Source organism: Panthera leo, chromosome B2 (assembly GCF_018350215.1).
Source record: "Panthera leo isolate Ple1 chromosome B2, P.leo_Ple1_pat1.1, whole genome shotgun sequence".
Classification (NCBI taxonomy): Eukaryota; Metazoa; Chordata; class Mammalia; order Carnivora; family Felidae; genus Panthera; species Panthera leo.
In genome coordinates this window covers 114,767,737-114,782,028 of record NC_056683.1, presented here as the reverse complement: position 1 = coordinate 114,782,028, position 14,292 = coordinate 114,767,737, and the positions used below count along the sequence as shown (strand labels likewise).

General features: G+C 37.4%; 1 protein-coding gene across 3 annotated transcripts in view; it reads left to right on the top strand.

The window, feature by feature from the left end:
- PTPRK (protein tyrosine phosphatase receptor type K) overlaps window positions 1-13,499 on the top strand; it is a 558,193-nt gene extending 544,694 nt beyond the window's left edge. For all 3 annotated transcript variants that reach the window (XM_042939789.1, XM_042939788.1, XM_042939790.1), the window contains 6 exons: window positions 847-1,020; window positions 3,988-4,119; window positions 4,269-4,394; window positions 7,009-7,172; window positions 7,941-8,076; window positions 12,004-13,499. In XM_042939789.1, the coding sequence (XP_042795723.1) occupies window positions 847-1,020; window positions 3,988-4,119; window positions 4,269-4,394; window positions 7,009-7,172; window positions 7,941-8,076; window positions 12,004-12,057 (786 nt within the window). In that variant the 3' untranslated portion in view covers window positions 12,058-13,499. The remainder of the gene's footprint in view (window positions 1-846; window positions 1,021-3,987; window positions 4,120-4,268; window positions 4,395-7,008; window positions 7,173-7,940; window positions 8,077-12,003) is intronic.
- Window positions 13,500-14,292: the final 793 nt, after the last annotated feature.

Sequence of the window (14,292 nt, the reverse complement as noted above, 5' to 3'; positions counted from 1 at the left end):
GTGTGTTCTGGGCATTATTATAATTCTTCTAAGGAAGGTCTTTCAAGTCAAATTTATAACCTTTGACCCTACTTTAAGTATAATAAAATACCTGTCTCTTTCATTATACATATTATAGAGTCACTTTCGTATTAATGAGCTCATATCTGCTGTATCTGGAAGTTCAGACTCAGGGAAGGGTTTGGGGAAAGGTATCATAAAAGTCAAATTTGGCGGTGATTTGTGTGTATTTACAACCTTTTTTAATGCAGTCTTATGGATTTTAACCTTCTGTGTCACTCACAATGTGAGATCAAGCACATTAATAATGATAGCTGAAGTTTGTACTAAACATTGTCTCTAAATAACCCCAAATGTTTTCACTGCCCTTAAAACATCCCTGAAGGTATATGAACATGCAGTTGGGAGTGGCTCTGGAAAACTAATACTTTGATCCCTTGTGCAGTGCTCTTTCTAGCATGTCACAGCCTATCTTCAAGTATGGCATGCCAAAATGTTACTACAAATGATACTTTCTAACTTTGACGGTGGATGGATCATCATTATGGGCTACCCCAATTCTATTTTCTTTGGTCAGGCAATGCATTTTGCAGGTAGCCGTGGTGTTATGTTAGGCTTCCCTTTTCCTTTTGAGAAGCACAGTGAACAATCCATATATTGTTTCTTTGTCACTGCTCGGGCTTCATTAGGTCTAACTACAAAGTCTATCAGTCTGTCATCGTGGCATATGCCGCTGCCTTGTACAAATCCTTCACTTTGTACTTGGCCTCCCAAATACCTGATAGGTCTGCATTATGCTACTGGATGGGCCGCTTGCTTTTAACCTAGGTTCCCTTTTCTTTTTAGACCTTGAATTCAGTCACCCCTCGACTGCAAGCTGAAGACTGCAGTATAGCGTGTCTGCCCAGGAACCATGACAAGAACCGTTTTATGGACATGCTGCCACCTGACAGATGTCTGCCTTTTTTAATTACAATTGATGGAGAGAGTAGTAACTACATCAATGCTGCTCTTATGGACGTAAGAGACTGCTGTCTTTGTTAGGATAAAGTGTCACGAAAAGCTACATAATGTGATGAACACTAGCTGGTTTTCTTTTCAGGAAAATTAAAATGGCTTAGAAAGGGAAATTGGAAACTTTCATTGACATACAAATTTTTTTGGAGAATGATTTTGAATAGCCCCTACAGGGATTCTTAGGAACTGTAAGTTTTAGGCTTTGTTGTAAATTTGGAACTTGATTGTCAATTATTATATTCTTTCTGGGAAATACCTGCAGGTGATATTTTTCATCTTAATTATTTTCAGAAAAGAAAATCCTGCTTATGTATTTTGAATGTTAAGTTAGGAATGAATTTTTAAAACCACAGAAAGCCATTTCCTACTGAAGTTGTGTTAATTTGGGAAATCTTTATATCTGGCATTTAACGTTCCAATAATTAATAACATTCCATTAATTAATAGAGACCATTTGTAAGTAACTAGGGGAAGGCACCAAAGATACCATGTTAATACATCCATCATCATGAAAGAACTCTCTTGCCCTATTCCAACCTTCATAAAGTGTAAATGGTAGAGCACATCCTTAGCTGGTTAGCATCCCATAGACAGAACAACATGGAAAGAGAGTTTTAAGTTAGTCTTTGGCTACCTTGCTCGGTTACCTTGGAAAGAAGTAAGAAGGCTGTCCAGGTTCAGAATCCTTTTAAACAGCTCATCATCTTCATTTATACACATTTCTAGCTTTTGCCTCTTAACCTATGGAACCATAGTGAGGGGACATTACAAGTCAGGATTCATTCCTGTATGACTAATAATAAACCCTTCTGAGTTACTTCTCCTATTGTGTTTTCCAAAATTAGTTCCTGATAGTAGAGACTTAGAAAGCCTGCATTCTACCTCTGAGCCTAGTCTTTCAGTCGGTTACTTTGCTCTTTTTATGCTGAAGAGCACAGTGGTCTAAAGACAAGCTCAAGTGAAAAGTTCCCATTCTTGCCATGACCAGAGTTTTGCCTAGTCATTAATCATATCCACTGAAATCACACTGGATCCTCATTGTACCTTTTATTCCCATTTAGTTGTCTGGAAAGGCTAATATACTAAACACAGAGAAAACACACAAGACCCTTTTGTTTCTGGATCTAGATTTGGAATTTTAAAAGGCTGTGTAAAAAAGGAAGGAGAAAATACTATTAGGAAAGAGATTGATGAGGCACATGTTTGAGACATTTTTTTGTCTTTTGGCATCTATCTCTGTCAAATTTTTCTTAATTTCCAGGTTGTTTTCTAGTCAATATGAAGACTGAATCTGCTCTCTACCTGTTTCAACTCTCTGCTTAATTTCTCTGTGACTCAACATAGATACATTTTATTTATTTATTTATTTATTTATTTATTTATTTATTTATTTATTTATTTTATTTTTCATAGATACATTTTATAACTGAGACCATCTGCTAGATTTTCTAGTGTGGTTGGGGCTTTAGAAAAGTTAGGTTTGGTTTGTCTTAAAAGAACAAGGCTCATTGGTCAGCACTTCCCACTCCCCCTACCCTCTAGCAATGTCCTCAGTGTTCCATACCCTTGTGTATGGCTGTGAAGAATTAGTAGGTAAGGCCAAGGATTCCATGATTTCCATGCCTTGGGTGTGCTCCTGAACTTAGAGAGGAAAGAAATAGGAAATCATCTGTCTTTCATATCATCTTATTCACCTCCTCTCCCCTGTGACTCTGAAAGTGAGTAAATAGCTTACCTTCCCATGGAGTAGACATGTAGTTGTAAGGAAAGTTTACTTATTTCTTCTGATTCTTTTTCATGAGCCTTCATACCTTTCTTAGGAGATACTCAGCCCAACTACAGGGGACACTTTGTGAGGCTTGAGATCATATAGAAGCAGCCAGGTGAATTGCCAGTGCTCATATTTATCCTACAATCTTCCTTGGAGTGGAATGCCATGGTTAGCAGCATTTCCCAAATGGTCATAGGATCAGTGATCAAGAATCAGTTTCTACGCTGATGTTAAAAAACTGGAAAGACTTAAAGAGTCCTATGATACAAATGAGTTAGGGGATCACTGACAGTTCTTATTAGCATTAAGGACATCTATCTCAGGCAGCAATCTATTTATTTTTTTACAACCTATTTAGGTTAATACGTAGAAATATAGATCATCAGTCTTCAGGATGACAGATTGCCCAGGTCAGATGAGCATACCCTCTCCTTCTGGATAGAGATAATGTGTTGTGTCCCAATTAAGGCGCACTTAATAAAGAAGGAGCCATTCCCTTATAGGTGGGGCCAGGAAGTGCATTTTATTTTTTGGCACTTGAAAAATCTTAAGTGATTGAAACTATCATTCTAACCATTAATATACATTAGAAATTCCCAAGAAAATGGATGTGCATATAAGATGTGTAGAATGTGTTGATAATATTCATATAATGTTAAAGTACATGAGTTTGAGGTGTATGTAGTTTTGCTTATCTGAAGTGGAAGAGAACCCAGCATTTATACATATTGATAGATGATTAACAGATGGACAAATAGATAGGTACATACACACACACACACACACACACACACAAACACACCAGGGAATTTTGTGTCTTCTGCCTCTCAGACCAATTACCTTTGAAAAACTGAAAAAGCCCACAGGTACCTCATGGAGGTCTTTAACCTTGAGAAGTTTTTTTTAGTTTCTCCTTTTGTATTTGTCCTGTATTTGCTAATCTCAACAAAATAAAACTTAAGTTCTTGTCTTGAATTGCTACAGAGACACTGAAGCCTTACCATCAGATTGACCGATTACTAGCTCCAGTACATTCCATTGGTCCAAATCTGTTCTATGACTTATGCTGCCATCTGACTCCATCTGCATGTGAAGCTATCACATCTTATTTGGTCCTATTGAAATGTATTGAATGTGCTTGTATACCTGATCATTTGTCTTAAGTTCTTATGTTTTCCATCTACCCTATTTCTTTACAGAGCTACAGGCAACCAGCTGCTTTCATCGTCACACAATACCCTCTGCCGAACACTGTGAAAGACTTCTGGAGATTAGTGTATGATTATGGCTGTACCTCCATTGTGATGTTAAATGAAGTCGACTTGTCCCAGGTCAATGGCTATGAGTTGCTTTTGTGTACTCCAACACAACTTAATAAATTAGTAATAAAATGTTAAAACCTGTTTCATACTACCCCAATTAGAAAAAAAATAATGCCCGTTTTCTTTTTGTTTCTTTTCCCAAAACATTCATCCTCTAGGGCTGCCCTCAGTACTGGCCAGAAGAAGGGATGTTACGATATGGCCCTATCCAAGTGGAATGTATGTCTTGTTCGATGGATTGTGATGTGATAAACCGGATTTTTAGGATATGCAATCTAACAAGAGTAAGTCATTAATATTTTAACTGAGTTGATTAAGAGCAACTGATCATAACTATGTTGGGGTAGAATTCCAATCAGACAACAGGGAGAGTAGAATTAATAGACATTACGTAATCAGTCCCAGTGCTACTAATCCTCTTACACCTTCGTATTAGAAGAAAAATGCATTCCAAAAACAGGAAAGCAGAAATGCTGAGAGTGAGGTGTCCTGGTCAGTTACTAATGTGTTACATCTGGAAAACTAAATTCGGATGCACTGGCTCAAATGCACTTGATTGTCTGAGCCTGGTCTCTGCCCCTGTAGACTTTTCTGAAGGTTGACTACATGTCTTATTAGTATTGATATCCAGCCTGAAAGAGGCATATAATTGAAAAATAAGAATATAATAATAATAATAGTGACTAAAGAGCTTTACCTTGGAAGGAAGGGATATGTTGGATCAGCCGTCATGGAAAGCCTCCGTGTCACTGTTCCAAGTCCTGCATATAAGGGAGAACCCCACACACGAGGAAACAGGTAATCACAGCCATCATTGATTCTCCTCCCACTTACAATTTCACCTTTCTCAATGTCCCAGTGTCTGGCTCTGCCCAGATCTGTAGAAGCAGCACTGGTACCACTGTGCCTTTTCCCAGCAACAAAGCAGCAGCTGTGTTCCTCAGAAATCTTCCTTTCCTTGAGTCTTCATATGTTTTACACTCAAGGACAAATTAAGTTCGGGGTCTCTCCTTCAAAAAAGCAAAAAAAAAAAAAAAAAAAACCATTACATTAGTAATTAGTAAGTATTTAGATTGGGTAACCAAACAGTAAGCAAAATTTGAAAAGAAAACATTATTCTTTTTTTAAAGAGAAAGATTACTCTGTTTTTAGAGCAGCAGCTCTATGTGTGTGTATTATTTTAAGTGTATGATTCAGATTGTCATATTTCAGTGTTTTCATATCAAAATGGCTATATATGTGTTTCTGGTTAATACGTCTATATGTTTAGCCCTAAGAGAATAAAATCATATCCAATTCTGTCGCTCATTTCAGTGGAGAAAAAAAAGGATAACTTCAATCATGTCATAATATTCATGCATATCTTAGATGTTAATTTAAATGGAATCTCATTATGTCTGCACATCTGTTCCATTATGGTTCTAGTAATATTTTAGCTGAGAAACCATCGCTGCTAAACTAAGAAAGTAAGACTTGTCTTTTAATTGAGCTATTTATATGAAAAATATTCTAAAGACAGGATCTGAAATCTGTGTTACATTTTTTTGCCGGTGTATTTGTTTATTTATCTTCCTCTGTATTTGGTGTTCCAGTCCTTATTAGGGCACAATTTTTTCCTGTTCCCGATCTTATTTAATAGCACACACTTCATCAGATATTTAGTAGGTACCAATGAGAAGTTGGGTGTTGTACTAGTAGTGACACTAGTTGTGACACATGAGCCCTGGCCAAATGGAAATTCAGATCTGATGCCTTATGATATGGCTTACTCATGTATTGCAAATTCTTCCTTACATTTCTATACGAGGGCTTAATGTACTGATTCACTCATTCAATAGTACTATTCCTGGAAAGTATTTTTGCTAGGTTCTAGTGATACAGAGTTTAAGGGAGAAAGAATGAAAGAAAGAGATTTCCCCGTCCTTAAAGAATTTATATTTTATCAGGGAAAACAAGCACTGAAAAATTCAATTCTTTATTTACAAATATGAGAAATTTTAGAGAAAAAGTACAAAATCCAGAGTGTTTGGGTGATCTGACAGAGCTGGGTGAGTAGAGAGGACTTCGTTGGAGTAGTGATCTTTGAGACAAAATTTGAAGAATCAGTAGGAGTATTGGGGGCGGAAGAACCAACTATCCTGGTGTTCACAAGACAGAGAGGTTTCCCAGGACACAAGAAGTTCTGTTCAAAGACCAGAAGAGTTCCAGGCAAACCCAAAACAAACTGATCACTGTATTTGGGATTGAGAGGGACAAGATCTTTGAGGCCAAATGGAGAGTTTTACAAAGTTCTCAAGGCAAGAAATGCCTTGATACATGGATTAAAAGAAGGCCAACGTGTCTAGGACTTGAATAGTGTGTTAGAATAAAGGGAAGGTTAGGGAAGGAAATGGAGCCATATTGTGTAGGGATTTTTAAGCCATGGTGCAACATGGATTTTATGATAAGATCATTTGGAAGCCATTAAAGCAGGGGAATGACAAGATCATATTTGCATTTCAAAATAATCATGATGCTGCAGTCAGAATGGTTTGGAAGGAGATCAAAGTTTATTTAAGGAGATCAACTAAGAAGTAATTATCATAATTGATGCTTGGGCATATGCAATGATGTCAGTGGTGACAAAGAGAAAAAGAATTTGAAAGTTATTTAAGAAGTGTGATTGATTATTGGATATGGGATATGAGGGAAAAGCTTATATAAAGGTAATTCTCATGGTTCTTGCTTCTGTAACTTAGAATGTTTCTGTATTGGTATGTACATATTTTAGACTTAGCAGCTAGACTCAATCCAATGCAAATGCCATTTATATCATGGTACCATTTTGTCTGCAACTTCCGTTTTTAGTAAAAATTCTAGTTCCAAGTTATTCACAGAAAAATACTTTTCCTTCCACAGCCACAAGAAGGCTATCTGATGGTACAGCAGTTTCAGTATCTAGGGTGGGCCTCTCACCGAGAAGTGCCTGGCTCCAAACGGTCATTTTTGAAACTGATACTGCAGGTGGAAAAATGGCAGGAGGAATGTGAGGAAGGGGAAGGCCGGACCATCATCCACTGCCTGTGAGTATGGTGCCTCCACTTGGCCACCTGGGGGCCGTGGTGCTCATTTCCTTACTAGCTTTCATATTTTCTATGTTAAAGAGTCCTCAACTCATGGGGCGCCTGGGTGGCTCAGCCGGTTAAGTGTCGGACTTTGGCTCAGGTCACGATCTCACGGTCTGTGAGTTTGAGCCCCACATCGGCCTCTGTGCTGTCAGTTCAGAGCCTGGAGCCTGCTTCAGATTCTGTGCCTCCCTGTCTCTGCCACTTCCCCATTCACGCTCTGTCTCTTTCTGTCTCTCAAAAAATGAATAAATGTTAGAAAAAAATAAACGTTAGAGTACTCAACTCATCTCTATGGATCTCCATAGATATTGTTTTAAAATAATCTTCCTGTCTTATGATTCCATAATTAACTACCAGTTTTCATTTTCGTATTTTTTAAACACTGATTATCATATAGCTATTATATTACTTAAACTCTTTTGAACACTACTTGGAACCACTTTTCTGATGTCCACACTTTACAAATGTACCAACATTTCAAGGTATTGAAGTTGCAGTGGTCGATGCCTGTAGCATCTTCCGACACATGAGCCACAGAGCAAATGTCATGCTCGCGCATCCTTGCTCTCCGTCCTCTAGGCATACACGCATATAAATGAAGCAAAATTAATACAAAATGGAAAAAAATTAAGGTCATGTTTTTATTAACAAAACGTGTAAGATTGTGTGACCTGTGGTGACTAAAAGCTGCTATCCACATGCCCTTGCTTTCTTTGCTTCCAGAAATGGTGGTGGGCGAAGCGGTATGTTCTGTGCCATAGGCATTGTTGTTGAAATGGTGAAGCGGCAAAATGTTGTCGACGTGTTCCACGCAGTCAAGACACTGAGGAACAGCAAGCCAAACATGGTGGAAGCCCCGGTGAGTCAGAATCTTAGACATAGAAGGGAGCAGAGATTAGACATCATATACCTACTCATCGGGTTGACTTCACACTCCCAAGGGAAATCAGATGTATAAATGAGTCTTTGTGGGGACTTTTCCTATCAAACTGATGAATTGCTGAGCATCTCTCTCTACCCACATAAATGTAATCACATATCACAGAAACTTAATGATGAAAACTATTTTCACTTAATTTGGGAAAGGTGTAGATTTTTTTTCTCTCTGTGTTAGGCAATAAATATTTGCTGTAATAAACTTTAGTAAATGGTTCTATAATAAGAATAAATTCTACTCTCCAGACTTCATTCTTGCTTATTTTTATTTCTTTTTTTTTAAGTTTGTTTATTTTGAGAGAGACAGAGACAGCATAAGTAAGGGAGGGGCAGAGAGGGAGGGAGAGAGAGAATCCCAAGCGGACTCCATACTGCCAGTTCAGAGCCCCATGCAGAGCTCAAACTCACAAGCCGGGAGGTCATGACCTGAGCCAAAATCAAGACTTGGACGCTTAACTGACTGAGCCACCCAGGCGCCCTGCTTATTTTTATTTCTTACAGCATCTTGAGTTAACTGGCAAAACATTAATCCAAGGGATATACACATGGATTAAATCAGTACTTTGGACACCTAATGCCCTTAAACAACATATGAAATTTATTTGAGTCATTAGCTTTAATTCTCCATTTCTGGTCAAATTATAAATTTTAAACTATCATCACTGACAGTTTTCAGCTTCTACCAGTTATAGTGTGCAGTTCAGATGATGCCACCTGAATTTGCCAGGGCTCATAAAATCAGAACACGGTTCACAAAGTAAGAGCTGATAGGAATGTATATGTGGGAGTTCATCTGTGTGAAGGTGTATGAAGAGTAAGAAAGAAAAATTAAACTCCTCGAGCACATTTTACTTCTAAAGAGCGATGTCTGTGGGTTACACACATGTGCAAAGTGGGATAAAGTCAGGAGCAGCTGTGTAGTTTATGCTCAAACAAAGGTAAACCAGAAAAACCAAGGCAAATTGTTGCTTGCCCTACATTTATCAAGATGATCAGATAACTAAAATGAGCAATTCAATAAGCCTTTAAAGTATTCTCACCACTTCCTGCTCATGGATTGTTCACACAAAAAGTGCATTGCTTCCTGAGACAAAATCTGAAGTTACATTTATACCGTTTCACTTTTAAAAGTGAGAACAGACTTTTTTCCCCTTCTACAAGTCCCCTCAAACCGCCCCAATTCTAGCTCATCCCTTGGGCTCTGCCTGTTGTCTGGACAAGATGATGTCGGTTTTGACTGGAGTATTGGCAATGGAGATGGAGAAAAGGGGATAGACTTGAAGGATTTTTGAAGTAGAACTTGTCAGGTCTTCTTAAAATATAATGGTTATGTCTTTAAACTCTTCGCTGTCTGAAGATTTCTTAATGTAAACTCTGCCTCTGTCTCTCAGATCAAGTCTTTTTAAATTCATCAGTGGGGTCGCTTCACTGTCAGAATTCAAACATTACCTCCAAATTTAACTCTAATTTCCTGCCGTAAGTTGGGGGGGGGGGAGGGAATCTGTGGTTAAACTCAACTATTCTAGAACCTTCCAAGAAGTTCCTATGTACCTTTATATTCATGTCCCATTAATCCTGACTGAACACCTACCTTCTGATATGTGTTTAATCAGCGTTAATGATGAGTTCAGTGTGCTGTTGAATTGAACTGACAAGTTTGGTAAGAAAATTTGGAGCATAAACAAAAGCTCATGACAGTTTAAAGAGACATAACTGTTTTCAAGCACTGTGTGACTCTTCAGACGCACTTGCCACAGTGGTAGCCTAATTTAAATCACACCTACTTGATAATTAAGGGTAGGATTGATAAAGATCTCTTTCAGAAAGATTTTACTACCCTACTTTATTGTGGAGACACCGGGAAGTTCTTTAGAAATACGATGCATTTTAGGTTGTTCTGCATTACAGCCTGGATTTTACCCACTTGGAATGAGTTGAAAAATTTTTAATGAGGTACATATTAGAAGTCATAACTTGTGGGGCGCCTGGGTGGCTTGGTCAGTTAAGCGTCCGACTTTGGGATTTCGGCTCAGGTCATGATCTCACGGCCCGTGAGTTCGAGCCCCGCGTCGTGCTCTGTGCTGACCGCTCAGAGCCTGCAGCCTGTTTCAGATTCTGTGTCTCCCTCTGTCTCTGCCCCTCCCCTGTTCATGCTCTGTCTCTCTCTGTCTCAAAAATAAATAAACGTTGAAAAAAAAAATTAAAAAAAAAAAGTCATAACTTGTAATACGGTCTGATGTTTTCTAAGTTCTTGATAATGGAGCAGTGCTTAGGTGGATGTAAAGGAAAGACAGGTTTTTTTAATATGAAATTTATTATTTTATTGTCAAATTGGTTTCCATACAACACCCAGTGCTCTTTCCAACAGGTGCCCTCCTCAATGCCCATCACCCACCCTCCCATCCCTCCCACTCCCCATCAACCCTCAGTTTATTCTCAGTTTTTAAGAGTCTCTTATGATTTGGCTCCCTCCCTTTTTTTTTCCTTCCCCTCCCCCATGGTCTTCTGTTAAGTTTCACAGGATCCACATAAGAGTGAAAACATATGGTATCTGTCAGGAAAGACAGTTTTAACTCAAATTTGGTCAACCAAATTGTCTTCAATATTTAAAGAGAGGAAACAGAAATTTTCAAATATAAGTAAACTCGAAAAGGTGTAAGAGCCACTAACCATTTTTGAAAAATTTACTTTAATATTCTGATGAATGAAAAGCTGTGTGAGGGGCTCCTGGGTGGCTCAGTAGCTTAAGTGTCCAACTCTTGGTTTCGGCTCAGGTCATGACCTCATGGTTCATGGGTCTCAGCCCCACATCAGTTTCTGTGCTGGCAGCATGGAGCTTGTTTGGGTTTCTCTCTGTCCCTCCCCTGATTGTACTCTCTCTCTCTCTCAAAATAAATAAACATTTAAAAAAATAATAATAATGAAATAAAATGACTTATTTTTCTCCTGCTAAGGACAGATATCTGAAGTTTGGAGAAGAATATTTGCACTTGTTCACTGTATCATTTATTTGTAATAGAGAAAAAGTAAAAGCAATCTAATAGTCAAATCTGTATACTGTACATTTATGTAGTGTGAAAAGAAATGTTAAATAACATAAGAAAAAGACATAACAGTGTTAAAGGCAGATAAAATATAAACTTATACTCTCAAATATATGTATGCAATGATATTTATTCTAAAAGAATTATTATTTCAACCATGCATAAAAAACGACTAAAGCAAAACTAAGGCAGTATTTTACCAAGAATTGTTTCTGGTAATAGAGTTATGAAACTCTTTCTGATTCCTTGGGTTTTTCTATACTGGGAATTTTTTCTGTAATGATCAGGTTTCACTATTATAATTAGATAAAAAATACTGGAGGGGCGCCTGGGTGGCTCAGTTGGTTAGGCTGCCGACTTCGGCTCAGGTCATGATCTCACGGTCCATGGGTTCGAGCCCCGCGTCGGGCTCTGTGCTGACAGCTCAGAGCCTGGAGCCTGTTTCAGATTCTGTGTCTCCCTCTCTCTGACCCTCTCCCGTTCATGCTCTGTCTCTCTCTGTCGCAAAAATAAATAAATGTTAAAAAAACATTTTTTTAAAAAAAATACTGGAGATTTTTTTAATTTGATAAAAAATATAAGGCAAACACAATATATCTTTCCTTAATTTCCTTTCCTTAAACGCTGATCTTTAGACTCAAATGTAACATATATATGCCCAGAGATTAAACTTCTGTATCGAAAAAATCATTGGTAATTCTCGAATAATCTAGCGTGGTGGCTTGGTGTTCGTTTGGCAGCTGTGGTTCACCGTTAGTCTCCTTTTTCTCACCTTTTCTCAACTCTTTTGTTTTAACCTGTTTCAGGAGCAGTACCGTTTCTGCTATGATGTAGCCCTGGAGTACCTGGAATCTTCTTAGTCGGGTGAGACTTCGGAGCACAGCCACGCAGAAACCTGTTCATCTGTTGAGCCAGCAGCTGTTGTACCTGTTACACCTGTGCAGAAAGATTTTAATGTGGGGGGTGGGAGGCTTTTACATTCAAGAAGTAAAAGTATTTTTCTTATGAAGTTGTGTATCTTAATAAAAAGGACTCAACTAGTTTCTATTACCGTATGAAAGCATCGACATTTCGTGCCGCATAAATTATATTTAATAAGAACCAGATTCAAATGAGAACTTCTCAGTGTTTGTACAGTGAATACGCAGCTTTTTCTCCCCTGGTTTTGGTAGAGCAGCCACCATGTGTTGCATGAATTAATACTTTCTATGTGGCATTTTTTTCTCCCTTTTTTAGATAAAAGATGTTAAATCTTTAAGGAAGAAGTAAGAAAAGCTGTGCAAATTCATAGTAAAGTTCATTTTTTATATGTTTCAAGTGTAGCAGATCTCTATATAAATATATAAATATATATAACTGGCTTATTTTCTTTTAATGTGCAATGATGGCTAGATCATTTAAAGTTCTTTTTAGAAAAAACATAAGCCAAAGACTCAAGTGTAAATATGTCTATACGGAGAAAGCACATTATATTTATTGGTTACTTACATTCCTTTTTTGATGGCTAAAATACTACCACCACACAATCATTTTTTTTTTTCTGAAGAAAACTTTTTCTTTCACTAAAATCAATTGTAAACGATTTTTGTAGATTATTTTTTGTATGTTTTAGTGTAAGTAGAGGATAAACTTTTTATTCATAAACCAGGAAGCAATGTTCTTTATAGTGATTCTCTTGTGTACATGCTTGTGAATTAAATTTATGTAAAACACCTTGGCAATTGGGTCTTTTAATATAGGACCAAATTAAAACATTTTGCTGAAAATGTATAATTTTCCACAATTTCATTAGGTAAATAATTGTTTGGTGATCATACATGAGAATTGCACACATTCAAAGGCCTTGCTGATCACTTGTGCAATGTTGAACACAGCCTTTTAGCATCGTTTAAATTTTAAAGGAATTGATTTTTCTCAGCCTGTGACCAAGCACTGGTCAAGAAAACAAAATGGCAAAATTTATGCTTTCAGAGTCAAGTTTTAGCAAACTGTAAACCATCAACACTATAAAGCGTTTCTTTTGATGTTTACATGCACAAGCTTTGGATTCGGACCATAGAGAGTGTGAACAAATCAATGCCAGATTCCTGTTTGTGCATGGCCATGGGATTTGCAAGTGAACCTTTCCAAATGTGGTCTTGTTCATATGCTCCATGTAGCTGTAACTTCACACCATCAGCTTGCAGTTTGTTATTGACTGAAGCATTCCAGTATCCTCCTTCTAGATTGCCAGTACATGACATGGTGCTTATCAAGATTTAACTAAAGTAAGAGTGAAATAAAGGTTTTATAATTACAACAATTGTTTGCACATCATTTTCTCTTAATCTTCATGTCTTCACTCCCCCCAAAATTGTCTCTTCTCACTGATACTAGTAGACCACTAAAATTCTATTAAAAGTAAAACGAATGTCCAAGCACTAATATCTTTCTTTTTTAATTGAATGTCAGCCAGTCCAGATGAGTGGAAGGGATAAAGGCCAGAAGATTGGCATACTTTTTTTAAAATTTCTATATATGTATGTCACTATCTTTTTATGTGATAGACATTTTCATACTTCTTCCTTATAGCAAACTTGACAAATAAGTATCCCTGTTTTATGGATGTTGTAATTGAAGATAATGAGAAAGTAAACGATTTGTCAACAGATTCAAACCTGAGTCTGATTTACCAGTTCATTCTCTTCCACTAAACACACTGCTTCCCCAGTGACATGACAAAGAAAATTTGGCACTTCGTTCTTATTGTTCCTCATTAATTGATTTTCTCATAAAGTCTCATTATGGGTATCTTCAAACTTCTATTTGCTGTGTACATTATTAGAACATTTGTGACTTTCATTAGGAAGAATTTAGATAAAGAGACTTTATCTTTTCCTAGAAAGACTAATTTACATTTAAACATGGATGCATTCAACAAAAAATCCACAAGCTCATCCAAGATTTCTTTGCCTGGTAATGTTCAGGATGTTAATCCTATAGAGGATTCTGCTTTGCTGCATGACCCTGCTTTAATTTCTGCTCACGTGATTGTGTCCACACTCCACCAAAATTACCATAAATACCACTGTTCGCAAAGCTCAGAGGTCCATTTG